Raw genomic sequence first — 19,466 nt, 5'->3', positions numbered from 1 at the left:
TCTGAGCATTAATCATTGTTCATTATTATTATTATTATTATTATTTTAAAATTAATCAACCGTTGATTAATTAAAAATAATGATAATAATACCTAATAATAATAATAATGTTACAAACCCGCGTTCATATTATTCATATTTACTTAGCGGGTGTTCTAAATATCTTCATTAACCATAGGAGTATCGTCATATTTATATAACACGAGATTCTTATAGTATAGATATAATGGGGCGAGGTCGGACCTTTTTTTTTGATTGCTCGTTTATACCGAATTACCCGCGGCGGCTGTGGCACGAGATCGCCACCGGTAATAATATATTGTAACAACTACACTGCGGAGAACAGAAGACACGCGATATTTACAACGGTCGAACGATATATTAAATAATATGACGTACATAACAATAATATACTACTGCTTTAATAGCATTATAGATAGGTGTATGGGAGACGTGGTCGGTATAGTTAACTGTGGCATATTATTATAATGGACCACGCAAGAAGCGAATATAATATAGCGACTATATTATGTACCTCCTCAACTATTAAAATATTTTGTGTTTTCTAATAATTTAAACGCTGATGAACTGCTTGTGTTCGTATATTATTATATTATGATATACATACCTATAATAAGTCATATTGGATATTTAGATAATAGAACACTAAATTTTGTTTTGGATCTTAATAAACAGGTACATAATATAATATATATTCCATACTAGGAAAACGTCTCTCCAACTGCAGACTTTTTTATTATTATTATTATTATTATTATTATTATTACTACTACTACTATTATTACTATTATAAACAATAAATGTCCAAACATATTATACATAAACGCGCCGCTGTAGCAGCAGGTGGCAGGTGTGTAGTGCAAGTAGTAAAATATACCGCCACCGCCGTCTCGGTGCAGTAACGCGTGTTTTTATGATTTAAGTATTACAGCGGCGTGCGTGAATTGTATATAATATAATATAATCCGCCATTAATCTACATCCTATACAGATACAGTGATGCAAATATTCGAGAGGGGAGACTCTAAAATACTGGTGAAAACAATTTAACTCGTAACGGATGTTGAGATATATTATTAAGAAAAAGCCTCCCGAAATCGTGGAAGGTTATATAACCTAATAAGCAAATTAATATTCAGGAGGGGAAGGGCTTGACGCTTGAAGATAAAAAAAAAATTGTTCTATATATCGATTGCAAGGTGGTTTGGTTAAATTGTATGCACCTATTGTAAATAATATCACTTATTATAATTTTAATCGTGTTATACATGTATGTAATTTTATAAACCAATGTCCATAAGTTGCCGATAGGATAATTCAATAATAACAATAAATCTATTTATCCGCTCGCGGCGCGTTTAAATATAATTTCCAGCTAACCTATACATAATACAATATTAATATTATACATTGGTTATGCGTTTTAGTTTTATAAATATTATACATATATGTATCTATATTTCCATCGCACTATACGCTGTCTTCTATATATATTATACGTAATATAGACGGTTTGAACGGCGAAGGGTATACGAACATATGGACCTGACTTGAGTACAAAACGCGTATTGTCGACCGTGGCCACGTCCTATTGCGAGTGTTGTATATTATGTTCCCGACGCGCTGCAGTATGCGTCGAACCACTCGATCGGAGTTCTTCATCAAAGTCCGATGCGCGCGCGATAGTAGGTATATTTTATAATAATACACATTTATCCACTACCATATGTATTCACGTTTAATACCCTGCACTGTTGCAAGTATTGTGTTTTCTCTTTAATTTCGATGGTCGTCCTCGTACATAATAATATTGTATTATGATATTACATATAGGTACAATACCTATAGCGTTTTGTATTATATAATATTAACAATAATATACGTACAATATACGTCATACGGTCAGCCGCCGAGCCATCGTCATCGCATGGCGGCAGTGGCGACTAACGAGTTCGGCATTGAACTCGGAGATATATTTTCCTTGTAGTACAAGTTATAATCGACCTACATTCAACGGGTATGCTCATTTGTAGTATATTATTATGTATTTATAAATGTTTACATAGGTACCTGACCATGCACAGCGGATATAGTGAACAATACGCGTATAGTAATAGTACTATATGTCTATATACATATAGGTTCTCACTATCGAAAGGATAACGATCGAAACCCGACGCGGATACTGATTTTGTCCAACATGTCGTACGGTATATGGCCCATGCGTTTCCCCGCGGCCGCGGCATGGTGGTCCGCTGGGTCAGCGTTGGGCAAGAACACTATAATATGATTTAATCATTTAAACCGATAATTGAAGGTTACAAATATATTACATCTAAGGTTTGATAAAAATTGATATATTCCATTAAACATACGCTAATTGGGTTTGGTAATACTTCAGTATATTAGTTTATATGAAAATAAAAACAATTTGACTATGAAAAAAATGTCTAATACCTATAAGTAGTGAAATTAATCAAACTCCATTATTAATTCTAACGCTTTATATTTACTAATTACATAAAATATGTATTCTAAACACTGTTGATCGTAAAAGTTATAGGTTAATTATAATATTTAAGTGTTATAAGTATTTATATAAGTGTTAAAGATTTTCGCCCAACACAGGGTGCACGTATTGTTTAGTCTTGGATATTGAGATTTGAGTGAATAGTTCTTTATATTATTATTATAAGTTAATATTTATATAAGTTTGGAATGTATGTCATATTATGTTATTGTATTTTATTACTATTGTTATGTTATTATATATATATATATATATATATTATGCTGTACTTAAGCCATCTTTGGCGTTTATCCAAATTAAAAAAATAAAGAATAAAAAATTATTATTACTAATATTGGGTAGTTGATATTAATACTTGATAGTTAACGTAAAATATCGACAGAAGACGATCTAAAGAAGGAGGAATACTCCAGAAATAACCTCACCACAGTGGCATAGCCAGGATTTTTTTTCGGGGGGTGGCTGATCGACTTTTACACTTTTACACATTAAATACGTACTAGCACAGATAGATAGCTGAAAAGTTATAATACTTACAGTACATTTTTTATATTTTAAATACAATTTAAGACTTTTCGAGCGACTATCATAGACCATTAAAATAATTTTTAAATTATCTTAACATTTCGGGAGGTGAGAGGCGGCTGCAGCCACTGTCTCACCAATACATTTAACTTCTAGTATAGTATTGATCATTGTTTTTAAATACGGTGTGCCCGCGACTCGGGCATACAAAAATAGTATATATATATATACGTTATACATAGGTACATAAATAACTACCTCCAGGTTAGGTTAGGTAAGCTGCAAGATATATAATAATAATATATGGAAGAAAAGTTCGACGCGATGCAAATCGAACAGAGATAGAAAAAAAATCAATCTCTATTACAATAATGAACTAGATCTACCGTGTTTATACTTTATAGTGTATATACATTATATTATATTATATTATACATTAAATGTGTTCGCGTGGCCACCCATTCAAAAGTGTAATAATATTGTGCTGTGAACAATATTTTTATATATAATGTGTACGTCGTGTACCCTATACATGAATAATATGTGTATATGTTATGAGGAATCGCGAGCACGCGGGCGTGATAGCCGCTGGCTTTACTTGCGCTGAGAAATCCTATACGTATATTATATACAACATAGGTGCACAACAGTGAGTGTACGGTATACGAGTACGCGCGACCGCTCATTGTTTTTGAAAAGTGATATCGAGGTAGACGTTTGAAACGCTCCGTATGCATAATAATGATTGTAATAATTTATCCGCAGGGTGTTCGGTAGAATGAGTATGTAGGGTAATTTAGTAATTATGTAAAAAGAATATCGAGATCGAGAGGTGTCATAAACATAATAATAATAATAATATTCGAATATCCGTGTGCCCGGTGCATTGCTGCAGAAGACGAAGGAAAAATACCTTCTTACCGCGTATAGGCGCGCATAATCAAAAGTGTGAGGATTCAAGCGATTTTACAACTCCAACTTTTTACGACCCCATATATAATATATATACACACACGATTATTGTGTACGATAACCCCGCACTACAGACCAGTTATATATTAAATCTTGTTTCGTGTGAGTACAATTAATATAACAGTAAAACTCAAAGATAAAACTGTCGAAATCCAAATAATTAATATATATATGTGCGTTGGCATCGAAGAGTAAAAATAATTATTTTAGGTTTGAACCTATTTGATTTTGAATAAAATTATACTCTGATAACCACTATAAGATGGGTACCTACTACGGTCACTGCACAGAAGTACTTATTTTTGAATTTTCGAAGAAATGCGTGGATGGTGGACGTAAGGTATAAAAAAAGGTAATAACTTGTTAACGCATATCTATAGATCTAGTTATTAAAATGAATCTTACAATGGAGTAGACTTTTTTTTAATCAAAGACGTTTTCCTCTAATGATCATAAAATCAACTATGGCGTTGAACATAATGGTTTTTCCGTCACTTTTTATCTAATATATCGATTATTGTCTTAAAACGTATTGAAGTCGACTGTTTCATTATAATATTATATATTCAACATAATAATCAGAAACGATAACGAGAATGTTGAGAATTTCATTATACACTGGACAGACAATAATACAATAAATAGTAGAATATTTATACATAATAGGTAGGTTGTAGGTACATAGGTATTCTTCAACAAAGTGTTAGAACAGTATAGTGTCACCACTGCGTTATATTAGATGCCTTATCCAGTGACCAGTACCCAATTAAAATCATAACTAATTTCTAAATCAATATTTTCTTTCTCCTCTTAAAAAATAAAAATATATAACATTATGTGTCATTATATTCGTAATTAAATGTTACCTGTGTTTGAACTATATTCTCCGATGTATCTCTTTGTCAGGTATCGAACCGTAACAGCTGTAACAAAATAAAGTTCAACATTTTTAAATTGTATCATAATAAAACAAAACAAATACTTAAATTTTCAATTTAATTATTGTAACTCGTCATTTATTACATAATTTAGTGATAATAATGTATTGTAATGTATAGGTCGAGATCATGACTAAATAAACTGGCATTTCAGCTCGATAACACTGCGCATAAAATTGTGATAAAATGTTCCCCAGACTTGGAATAAACGCTAAAATATTGTGCTCTATATTACTATAATAATAATCCACATTATCCATTTAGTATTATTCTTTCCATGTCTGGGGAACATGAGCGACGATAGCAAAAATGAAATTTTAGCTGACATGCCTCTTTATTTAGATAGTATAAGTATTATAGTCTATAGACAACTATAATAATAATAGTACCTATACCCACACGGCCATACCTACAGTAAATATTAATAATTGAGAAAACTATTCAAGTTTTTGAACAATTATAATTTATACCTAAGCAGTAAGCATAATAACGAGATTGTCCACTGTTATAATTTATTATCAAATAAATTGTGTGAATTTGTTTTTGAATAACGATTACCAATACTCATTTCCTTATTTATATGTTTGTAAACCTCCGATGATGTATTTAGTTACAACTGAGTAGGTAGTTTGTTTTACTCTATAGACCAGTTATTGTGTGTCCGTTAATAAACATAAATATTAAATACATAATAATATATAGGTATACCTACCGCTATAAGTACACAACAAGCCATCATTTTCATTTATGGCTTCATATTAATTACTAATGGTACATAATTAAATCTTAAGATACCACTGTTATTTAAATTAAAAAAATTCAATATATTTATTTATCTAAATTTCAATAAATTGATTTAGATTAAATTAATACACAAAGTAATAAATATAAATACTAACGTGTTATCTATATTATAATTTGTAATATACGAGTAGAGTTGATATTATAAAATTAATGGCAAATATATTTTTAAAACATGCCGCAGTCAAAACAAGATTTTAATAATCATTTACGACCACCGCTCATCGACGCACACGCGTCACGCCGATGTCGGGAAAACGGTACCTACCTAGGACTCCGAGGAATCAATTTCGGTTCGGTGGCAAGTCGTATTTTAGATTAGCTTAAATGGCTCCAAAGAACAGTGAACACCCGTCATCGTTGGTCTTTACCGTATAATGTAGGTATTCAAGCGATCTGAACACAGAAAATTAACACGGATGACGATAAACACTGCCGTGCGTTACAATGGCAGACGGATACGCATAGAGGGTGATTTTTTGAGCATGCTTCACCCATATTTTTGTGTTTAAATTATGGATATATTCAAATTGTGATTTTTGGAATTTTTAAGTGTATTTACTATATAGTATAAAGAAGATATTTTTGGATATTTTGATTTTTCCCACTGATGTAAAGAAAGGGAAAAACTGAGCTGTACGAAAAATAAATACGCTCTAGCGTGTGTGCCGTAATAATAAAACATTGATGTGTGATAAAAAAAAATTCCAGACGTCATCTATACAGATATTATATTAATATATTGAAAGTACCTGTACACAATATGTCAATATATTATATATTGTTACGTTGACATATCTAAGGCGGGATCTGACATTGAACACTATACGCTTGCGGTTTGCCGGGCCGCATCACTCACCACAACCTTCTATATTTTATTAAAATGACAATCCAATAAAATGATTACCTATTAATGTTTGACGCATGTGTGTATGGATACGGCATACATGTACGACGACGACGAGGTATATACATCATTATAATGCCTACGAGTAGACATTTTCATTCAACACTTTTTTATAGTTGGTCTGCGTACACGTATTGTAATTAAATCAGTTTTCGTGTTTCGATACTTTAGTACAACGATCGAATATCGTAAGAGAGAGAAAAAAATACGGTTTTTTTTCATTAAACAAATTATTAATATTTATGATTATGCTACTACTAGTTAATTATAATACATATTCTATAATAATTCACTATGCATTAATCGTTAGGAAATATAAATTATTGTACTAACAAATTATTAAACGTATCATAAATTCGAATAGAATATCACGCAATAGGTTTAACTTATTATAGATACCTATTCTATATATGAATGCGCAGAAATGAATACCGAAATTGGCGAAACAACATATTTGTTTCAAATTAATATGTAGTTTTCATTACAAGCTACATTTTATATATGTTCAAGTTAAATGTAAAACTTCTCTTACATAATAATATGTGTACTGTATATTATTATGGTAGTATGGTACACTATGAATTATTGAAAATAAGTATAGTTTTCGATAATGTAGATATATATCATTATTATATTTGTAATGGTTGAAAATGTATTTTCCCATTGTAAAATGATTCATGGTGGGCAATCTCAAATATTTGTACGGATAGACAGAAAGTAGTGACCACTCAACCACCTCTTAAGATTTCGAGAAAATACTTTAGTTCTTGTTTTAAAATATTATTAATTATTAAAGCAAAATATATAAATTAGCTATTTATTATATTTTAAAAGTTACAGTAGTCGTTAGTTGGTAGGTATTAAATAATGTCTGTTAATTTTTTTTCGTTCGAATAAATGACAAAAATAAAACCAGTTGGGGATCGTTCCTATTTTTTTCTTTAAATTGATTAATTTAAAATGTGAGTATGCGTTACTTCTATGTATAAATGCATATTTTATTTTATAAATTTAACTTAATTTTATACTATACGGCTTACAGCATTGAATATCACAAAACTACATTTATAATACTACTCTTGTATATATATATAACGACTAACGACATACGTTATAACATGTCAACAATAATGCACACTCATGAATTACTTTCATCGTGTAACATTCTGTATCAAATATTTAATATATTAATTAGTAATTGTGATCGTAGCCACATAGGTTTATATAAATACCACTGAAAAAATAATAAGTAATAATAAAAACTACATGTATAAGTTCTTTAAACAAACATCAGTAAAATAATATTTTGATCGACGTAAACGAAAATTTAATTAATTAATCAAATTGTTGGGTAAGTAAATAATATTATGCACATTCTGGTTTTTAAACTTATACTCGACAGACGACCATATACCTTAAAAAACAAATGAACTATAAAGATTTTATTATCAATTAAAAAGGTTAACCGCTTATTAGCATTTATTTAACAGGGAAAGATTTGAAAATCCCAACAAGTTTCCATACATAGAATAGTATCCAAACAAGAATATAAATATTAAATTGAGGTAGGTAGGTAAATAGTACCTAAACAATGATTGATAACTTATTTTAAAGGTGTTGTGTGTACCTTCCTTTCAATTTATTTTGCTCTGTTAAATATTATTGCTTGGTAAACAAAGAAATATAATATGTTTATAATTTAATTTAATACTTTTTTGCTTAAATGTATGATTCAGAAGTTGTGATCATATTCTAATAGAATATTAAATAACAGTGAAAAATCTTGCCGATTTTAATTAATGGAATGAGTAATGAATATTTATATGATTAGAGAATAACATACGAAAACAATTTGAAACTTATAAAAGAAATTCGGAATTTGATGACAATATTAAAAGTGTGTAAAAATTTAAATTTTATTTTAATTAATTGTAATGTAATATACCTACCATGAGTAATTTATTATTTTAGTTGTATTGCATTAGTGCAGTAAGGTATAAACACTTATATTGTTATAAGGTAACATAAGACAGTACAAAAACAATTAAAATAGTTGTAGAATATTAAACAAAAAAATAAAAAACCGAAATGAATAATACGGTGGTTAAATACTATAAAAAGCTGGCAACCTGCAGCCATATGCATTTATAATTATAGCTTAATTATTTTTGGTAGTGGTACACTACCTACAAAATGCTAAACGTTAAGTCATACGCTAAACAAAAACCAGGTCATTTCAGATACTGACCTTGTACTATATTATATTATATATCCTAGATTTTGGTAATCTTCAAAAGTTTTCATAAACTCGGTCATCCTTTATTATTACATCGAATATCACCTTTCGCCCGAGGGAGGCTATACGTATGTTGTATATATATATATTATACACACATATTTTTCCTAGTCTCCCTTCAAACACAATATCACCCACATATATATAGTTGGCTGAGAAAAAAACGGGTCAAGGATCTGAAAGGTCTGGGTCGAAAAAAAGACTATTACGAATACTTGAAGAAAAAAAGATATCACTTTCTACATAATACATATTATATTATATTATATTATTCTTATTATTATTATTATTATACTGTCAGGCCATAATAGTTGTTTATCAGAAGTGTATTTGACGGATAATCGAATATCAGCTATAGTAATATTATAATGGTAAAAGTAAAATAATTTTCTTTTTTATACTTCTCGTACATAATGATGCGTATGTTGTTTTGAAATTTCTTAGAATAATAAGGACCATACAGACACGTTTTATGTACAAATGAAAAATCAGTAGATACGTTATACAAAATATATATATATTCCAATAATCCAATGGCTATATGTAATATATATGTTGAATATATAGTGTAAACCGTTATTGTCCAGACGTCGGAGATAAGATTTCTTTATTTTTCATAAAATGTCGTTTTAAGCTTGATAATAACCAATGGATATTGGATATAGGTTGATTATAAGGATATGGACATTTACTTCAATGGTATTTATGTCGAGAATCGAAACTCCAGAGCGTTATTTCTTCATTAAAAAAAAAATAATAATAAATAGAAAGACGATGCTAATATAAGTAATAATTGTCACCAACCATAAGATGAGTGACTTAATCTAAATATAACTTTTATAAACCGTGCAAAATTAAACATAAGTCATAATTAATATTACAATAATGCAATTAGTACAGCTTACAAAGTGATCCATCAACTATAAAAATTGTTGGTTAAATAGATTATGTAAGATTTATAAAATCCTTTTACTGGGTTTGTACCTACTATGTAAGGGCTCATTCTATAATAGGATATATAAATCTATATTATAAGCTATGTTTTACAAAATTTCTCAAAATCATATCCCTAGCTTCACTCTTACACTTTAAAATATTATTCACAACATCATAAATTGCTATAAGAATAAGATATCCAAATAAATAATAAATCATAAATGTAATATAAGTAGTAGGCTATTATAATACAACTAATCACTATATTAAAAAAAAATTGTAGCTACACTAACTATAATATGCTAATATAAGAATTTAAAATACCGAACTAGACTTAAATGTTATAAGTGTAGGTACAACTATTGAATTGTTATGTTATTAATTTACATTATTATAAATTTAACAAAATAAATATGACGCGTGTAATATTATACGATAAATATTAAAAAAATATATTAATCATTACTTTCTATCGAATTCACGATTTTGTATATATTATACATGTATTGTTAGAGTAAAATCTACAGGACTGCAATATTTACTTAAATGACAATTTTAATTAATAATATATACTACAAACTTAAAATACCTAGAAAAAAAAGATAATATGTTATTGATAATTTCTAAGTATATGATACCACAAACGTATCATTCAGCACATTTAAAATAATACGTTTACGTATTAAAATTATTCGAAGGCGTCTAGATAGATATACTTATTTCAACTTTTATGAAGTTGAAAAAAAAGTATAATATAAGTAGTTGCTATAAAATTAATTTAAAACAATAAAATATTTTTTTTTTAATGAAAATTTGGACAGGTTATCAATTTGTTTACATAGTTATTTACTGTGAAATATACCTTATATAAAGAGCGATTTCATCTCCAGCGGCTGAATATCTAAATTTATATGTTGAAGAAAAAATAACATTAGTGAAGAATACGTGATAGAATTTCTAAATATCTGATAGTATATAATATTATGTTGAACTGTTTTCTGAATAAAATTAAGAAGCAAGATACATATTATTAAATCTGATATAGACAATTATTAAAGAATATAAAACTACTTATACATTATACCTATAATAGGTATATTATATAATTATAATATGTATTAAAATTATCATAATATAAGCAATAATTATATGGAATATATGGTTTACTGCACAACAAATATTTCGATTTAGATCTAATTTTCGTGTATAAATATTAAAACAGCGGGAACAATAATGAATGTTGTATATATGATGTCTATAAATGCAAGAGGTCAGGTTAGCATAATTTGTATACATATTTTTTTTTTATTTACTTTTAAAATAACACAATGAATCATTTTTTTCTCATATTATAATTTGTACTTAGTCTATTCTACGATTGCGTGATTGTTTACTCCTCGTCCTTTAAAATTTCGCAGTATCCCCATTGTTTTATTAAAAGATAATAAAATATTTATTGTTTACGTTTTCAGATCGTGTTCACTGTTCTGCAGCAGACACAATAATACAGGGATTTTGCTCAATAGCAGTTTTTCACTTACGACTGCCTACTATTCAGTTATATTATCAAATGTTATATATTATAATGAAGAATATATTATTGTTTTATTGATGAAATTATCTTTTTTGATTTTCTCAGTACGAGTATAGGTCCTCTAAGAGAAAAACAATGGGTCCATCGTACCGACTACTATTGAGAAATGTTAATGGAATATCAGTTAACGACCAGCGTGGCTTTTCTAATTTAGAAATATTTTATTTATCATCACATAATATTGAATATTAGGTACTTCACACCACTATATCCCATATCGATTTCCGACAACTGCTGGTCTTTGTATATCATGAGGTTCTATTTTTTAAAAATTGAAAATGACTAAGAATACCTACCTATCATAGATTTTACTTTTTTGTGTAGATTTTAAGTATATATCCTTCGTTATTAAAAATGTATAGAAAGAAAATATTTTTATAAAATTAATCAACCCATAAGAAATAATTAAGTTTCCATTTTAAGATATAAATTGTTTGATTAAATAAAATTAATTTAGCCGTTTAAAACACCTATAATTACATATTAATCATACATGGATATATTTAAAATTTATTAACAGATTGTTATATCATACAAACGTTTAAACCTATATGAGCTTATATATATCATGTAAATATACTGTATACGACTTAGATTGATAAAGTATCTGTAAAAAAAGAAACATGTTAGTTTATTGGGTATCTATATCTTTTGTGATCCCCAAACAACACTTTCGATTTCGCCATATTCTCATCAACTTCTCGGTTATTAATAGAGTGGTATTAAAAACGGGCTGTCAAAAAATACTTTCTCATGTATAAGCAAAAATTTCGCATACTCAGATATATTATAGCTGTAGTATAGCTGACCTTTACAGATATACTAAACAAAATATTCATTATTTGATCTTTTATATCTACAGTATATTATGTATTATAATTTGTAGCTACACAATATATTACATGAATTACATATTTGAAAAAAGATGTTCAAAACATTATACTGCAAATAAGGGGAAAAGTATTGAACATTAAACGACTGTTTATTATCAGTTTATTGAACCTATATAATGAAACATATTATTCTTTTAATATTTATACTTTGTACATCAACATATATATATAACTAAGAAATATACAAGACCGTAAATTGAATTTACAAATTACAAAAGTAGATACCTATCTAATTGGGGAGATATATTATACAGGTAGTAAATACTTTTTAAAATTCTTAATATGTATCTTTTAGTTTATATCAGTTATAGCTAATACATTTATAATATAATATTAATTTAATGTATGTAAATAATTTCGTATTTAGGTGTAATAAAATAATTGTATATTCAGATTATTAAATTTATTTTCGTCAACTATTTACCGTTACTATTTTAACATAAGTTATGGCATGTTTAGACAAGTTAAGTGACACACCAACATTTTTGTGCTAAAAGATGTCAATAGTTTTGTAATATAATTAGAAAAAAAATTAAAAATAGTATAATAATTATTATTAATATAATATACCTAATATGTAATAGTAAAACATTCAGTTAAAAAATGCATTAAAATAGGTTTTGGTAGAGTATTAAATTGTATACTAAATCAAAGGTATACATAGTGTTAAAATATTAAAGAATTAATGTAGTAAGCAATCATCATGCGACTATTATTTTATTTAGCCTTTAAAACCTGCGGTTTTACACAAATGAGCAAATGTCACATGAACATACCATTTTAGGTATAGATCTAGATGATCTAGTGGTCTGATCATATTAAAACTATTTAATAGTATTTATTATCAATATTAGAAGTATAGATCTAACTACAGATTGAGTGTTATTAAATTTAATTAGGAGTCACTTGGAGTATTTATAAGTGACAATAATACCATCAATTATATAATTCCGAGAATTAATTATATAGTGTCGATGTTCGGGTAACAATGTATTAATTTGTGACATAATTACACAAATACAGTCAAAGCCTCGTTACATAACATAATACTCGTACGTGTGTGATGTGTGAAATATTAGTATTATGAGGTCGGCTTTTGATATTTATGATTGATGAAAAATTAACACTCACCTATATATACTAAGTAATTTACTTCAGAGGAATAATATTCTAAAGCCAAGTATAACCGACATTCAAATTAAATTTGCCATTTTCACTTCATTACGTATTAATATTTAAAAATACTAAAAAAAATAAAATGGAAAGTAGAAACAATATTTCAAGAGTATAATCATTTTAGTTATATTTAAATACACAACACTACATCAGCTTCAAGCACGGCATCAATGCTACATACGCAATACAAACTGAATAAACACAAAATACTTATACTGAAGTCTAAAGTGACACATGCCCCAACACCAAAGAAAACATCATAAGATGGAACAAACTTTAGTTATTTAACGATGCTTAGTAAAAAAAAGCTGATGATTAAAATATTTTTGAATAATTTTAAGTTATATTATGTTTAATAATATCTATATAAAGTTAATACTAAATACCTCATGTTATTCTAAAAAATGTATGTTTTCAATCACATAATACAACTAATAACTACACCTATGTAAAATGTGTAATGTGCATAATTTTCTGAAAATTGCAATACTATATCTATACTATTCTTTGTATATATTATATACAATATATACCATATAGACCAATGTGGATAAATGCCTTTAGTGTTTTCGTGACATTTAATAAATTAAGTTTAGTTATACAACATGAATATTTAAGCATCAATTTTATCTCGTATACCATGCATTAAAAGGGCATTGCCCGTGTATATATATTATATATATATATAGGTACATTATACAATAATAAAATCATGAAAATTTATATCCAAAATAATTAGGGATCTTCCTATAGCAAACAATGGTTATATTGTATAATTTTTGTACGATGTATACACATTTATATTATAAATTTAGGTACCTCCTAGTTATAACTTAAATCTTATTAGTTAGAATATAATTGTAACTACTGTAACTTCTAAAATTATTCTAGCAATATACACTCGAACGTCTCGAACTGTATAGATTCTATATTATAAAATATATATAATATAACGCAATTTACATATCATTTTCTACAATACGTTATTCCCTCAAGTTACAAATATTATATAGCCACATGTATATTAACTCCAGAAAAATGTAAATATTTATTATTTATGAGTGACTAGGCCACCAGGGAGTGAGTCATTATTATCATCATTAATCAACACTAAAATAAAAGTATTATAGTTTATAAGTATTGTATAAATAAGAAATAATAATTATATTAAATATATTATGTACATGCATAAATGTTTTATGAATTATAAAACATATCAGTTAATTCTAGATAGTCCGTTTAAAGTGAAAGGGGCACTGAAATTGATATATTTAGTTTTAAATTCTGGAAGAATATTTTATAGAATATAATATATTAATTATTGAGTTGACATTTGTCAAAAATTTTATTGTTATTTAATTTTGTAATTATACAATGTTGAACCAGTAGTTTATACATGTATATACTATATAATGTATATTATACACCTGATATTAAAATTTTATGAAGTCAATTTTGTGCTATTAAATTCCACAAAATTAGCATATGTTTCACAGCATTCCAGTGTATACAAAGATGTTATTATAAAATATTAACCTACATTTGAGTTATCCTAATTTCTAACGAATTATTTTTATAGTTTAGTAAAATGAATAAGAAAATTTACAATAGCGTTGAAAAAAATGTAAACGAATTGATAAAAATGTGATATCTGCTGCAATCGTTAGACTAGATCTAATGCATTTAGGCACTTGTAAATGTTAATAACACTGTATCGACACTATATTATAGACGTTCACATATAACATACGTATATGCATAATTTATTTTAAATCGGCACCGTGCCTGGTGATCTATAAGGGAATATAGGTTAGTTAAAAAAAGCAAGAAATTATAATGCAAGTGGAAGCTTTCAAATAAACGTTTTGAAAAAAAAAATAATAACTTAATTACATCAATTTATATATCTACCGCAACATATTGCAGGCGACGATCACACGTCGATAATAATAAAATAAATTATTATCTTTGGCAGTTGGGAAAAAATATATTATATATATAATATAAATACGAGTTTGCATAAACATTATTTAAGTGATTTATGCGTTTGGTGAGTTTTACCTTAAATCGTAATTATTTAATACAACAACGTCGAAATGTACACGGTCAGGGCGTCAGTTTTATGCGTGAGAAATCCACACGTTATACATAATATATTAATATTATAACACATGTCTACTATTATTGTACGCATAAGTACGCGGGAAGGAAATAAAAAATAAAAAATCAGCAAACCGGTCCTTGCCGTTCGTCAGCAGCGAAAAACGGGACTGACTGACGAGGAGCCCCGAGGACGTTCGAAATAGGAAATCGGTCGATTTTTATCTTCCGCCGAGTAGGCTGCGACGGCGGCAGATAATATGTGTAAAAAACAAAACTCTCGGGCGATTATTATCTTCTCTCACTCGAGTGCATGCGGTTTCGCAACAATCGATTATTATTATTATTATTATTATCATTATTATCATTACTATTATTTTCATTATTATGATCATTTATCGTTGTACGATGCACGGAGCGGCTAAAGACCAGATTATTATTATTTTTTTATTCGTGCTGTATGCAAATAGCGCGCGCTCCGGGTGACGTTTATACCCTGTAGGCGATCGCCGTGAAGCCGCAGCTACTGCCGGTCCCCCACTCGTTGCCGTCGCTTCTCTTTCATTTTATTATTATTATTACATATTATTATTATTCTTTACATTACACATTTGATACCGCATATTGCCGCCGGAAGCCGGTTGCGAGCGTGCGGCGCGTCATTTCGCACATTTTAGATTTGTGCACACGCACAATATGTTATAAAATATAAGTATATCTACCCATGGTAACCGTACACTCATAATATAATATTATACCCGTATATAATAAAATAATAACGCTTCATTCGATCCAAGTAATATATTATTTCGTATACGGCCGTTTAAAACAATTAATAATATAACACTCACCGCGATCGAGGTACACGCGTATCATCGGGCGTGGGACTAAAATACACGAATATATTTATCGACACAGAGCCTTATAAAATAAGGAATTTTTCGGATGGGGTCTCTATAGTCGGGTCAGCCCCCCCCCCCCTGAACTCAAGCATCTTACGTGTACACATTGTACCTTAATATTCTATAACATACATATCGTGCACATTTTAATCTGTGGCACGTAATGTGCTGTGCGTGTTATATATATACGCACATTGCACATATTATATTCAATATTGTGTATTCAATTCAAACGCCAAACACCGAAAAAAATTAGTGTGCAAGAGTGCAAGACACTATTTCCACTGCCCACGCGTATAGGTAAGTTCGTGCACCCGCGACGAGATAAAATGTCAACATCCTTTTTTCGGTTTGTTGAGCAATGAGTATACACCTACGCAAACTATATGTTTCATATATATATTGTTTACTTTACCCCACGAATTTATGCACCGGGAATTCTGTATATTTAAATATATCATACTGGCTTAGGTGCCAAACTGTGTGGACGAAACACTCAATTTGAAAATACAAAAATACCTATATCGCATACCACCAGTATTATAGTATACCTACATAATATTATATTCTGAGCGTTAATTAGTTCACCTTTGAAAGCACGTTGCTGCTGTACGCGCTATACACAAATTAAATAGGTATCATACTTGTAACTTGTGACGTGAACATAAACGCATACCTACCTACAATCTACATGAGAGGTAATTATATATTCGTATATCATATTATAATACATCAATATAAAACACCAAAATCACCGTAATTATTCGACCGGTAGATAATTTTTAATAGGGTCATTACTATAACATGTTAAGGTACACCATTCCCGACAATTTAATAATAATAGTCTTGAAAACGCGGTATTCAGTTAATTTAAATTCGAATACCTTCGTGCATGTGATTATTCGATATACGTAGTATTTATAAATTTTGGAAAAAAAATCATTTTTGAATAAACTAGTCAAATATTTTTTTTTTTATTTTTAACAATAATTTTCTTATACTCGTATATATATATATAGAGAAAGAGAGAGAGAGAGAGATAAATAGTAAATTAGTATTTTTAATAAAAAAAAATATATAATAAAACCGATACAAAAAAAAATTTAACAACACCGATCGAATATACAAAATGAAATTTATTTATTTTAAATATCCAGCTATTGAATTAATCTGTAAACATATCTTCGTTATATACGCTGATGGGAAAATTATTCTAACCGCGATATCGTCATAGAATCGTACCTATACATATATAGATTCGTATTTCCTTTCACGGTTTCACGCATGGGCGTCACATTCACATGCACATTTTTCTTAATATCAAAATACAATCGGTTTGGGTCACACACGCCTGTAGTTTGAATGACATAGTAATCGAATAGTACCTACCTATATACGTACAAAGGGTAATGTAATAGTATTACATGCATAAAATATAATATAATATGGTTTTATAATAAATTATTCCAAACGCGCGCAAACGTATATTATAATAATATTGTATATGAAGTGATCAAAATATAAAAACATATTTTACCATTTTATTATTCAACTCTATATAATATCACTATTTAATATGTGAATACATGACGTATAATATATGAACCTATATGTATATGTAATGCTACGTAATAACTGATGAATAACTTGGTCAGTGTGTCGCACACTTGCGCGTATTAATTTTATTATATCAGTGATAAAAATAAGAAAAAAAAAACGTTAATCATTTTATTTCCTTCTTCAAAGACCAGCTCCATTCCCAGCTCGTATCTTTGAATTCTACAGGCTACAGCATCTTTAATCGTGAGCTACAGCTACGATATTAAACCCATTACTATACCTAATCAAACCATATTTGACAGCTGCTCAGAAATAATAGTAAATAGTTCATTAGTAAATTGATGAATTACGCAAATTTATATCAACATCGTTTTTATCATAATATATCCATGTAACAATGCTGATAACATTTCAATATATAAAAAGAGGAGTTTTCCCCACGAACCCGGATGGTATAGTACTAAATAGTAGGTAATCGCACGATACTTTCAGACATCGAGATAAAGAATACACTGGAGCGCGCGCCGCACACATGAATAATACGAGCCGTCGGTCTATTCAATATACTTTTTCTAGCACTTTCGGTAATTAACAATTTTACATTTCTATGAAGATTTTAGATTCTGAGTGGAACGATGAATGTATAGATTTTACAATGATGCGTGTTTTTTTTTTATTTTTATTTTTTCTTGTGTCTGTCATCACCTTTTAGGACAGTAAAAGTGCTTGGATTTTCTTCAACAGTATCTTTTCTGATAGCAAAGTGAATCTGGTTGGTACTTTGGGGGGGTCAAAAGTATAATTTTTCCAGTAGTTTTCAAAAGCGCCGTGAAGAACAAAAGAAAAATTAAGGAAAAACTAGAATTTTTACACAAAATCTGTTTTCGAAAAAATCGATTTTGGTTTTTGGTGCAACTCTTAAACAAATTACCGTAGATACATGCAATTTTGACTGAATGTTTATATTAGCATTTTCTATACACCATAACATTTTCTAAATATTTTGACTTATTTTTAGCTCTTTACGGACATTTTCAGTTTCTATTCCGTCACAAATAAGAATAAATATATATTTAAATATATTTGAATAACTTTAAAAAGCACTAATTTAAACCATGGAAAAGTTAATAAACCGCAACTACAAATAATAGTTTCTTGACGTACGGTGGTGGGGATGGTTATTATCACGGCGGCTCGTTTTCTGTTTACGAGTGCACGCTCCAGTGTATCTTTATCTCGATGCTTTTAGACGTGAAAAACGTTTACGCGATTCCGGTTTATAAAGATAAAACAATTTTGTATCTACGTTTTCCTC

At 28.6% G+C, this 19,466-nt stretch overlaps 1 protein-coding gene across 1 annotated transcript in view; it reads right to left on the bottom strand.

Annotated features, from left to right (window-relative positions):
- LOC100163574 (ras-related and estrogen-regulated growth inhibitor) overlaps positions 1-19,466 on the bottom strand; it is an 86,875-nt gene that overhangs the window by 60,714 nt on the left and 6,695 nt on the right. The window contains exon 3 of the mRNA XM_001946427.5: positions 4,915-4,971. Within this exon, the coding sequence (XP_001946462.2) occupies positions 4,915-4,971 (57 nt within the window). The remainder of the gene's footprint in view (positions 1-4,914; positions 4,972-19,466) is intronic.

The sequence above is a fragment of the Acyrthosiphon pisum genome, chromosome A2 (genome assembly GCF_005508785.2).
Source record: "Acyrthosiphon pisum isolate AL4f chromosome A2, pea_aphid_22Mar2018_4r6ur, whole genome shotgun sequence".
In the NCBI taxonomy this organism is placed as follows: Eukaryota; Metazoa; Arthropoda; class Insecta; order Hemiptera; family Aphididae; genus Acyrthosiphon; species Acyrthosiphon pisum.
This window is presented reverse-complemented; position numbering and strand designations above follow the sequence as displayed.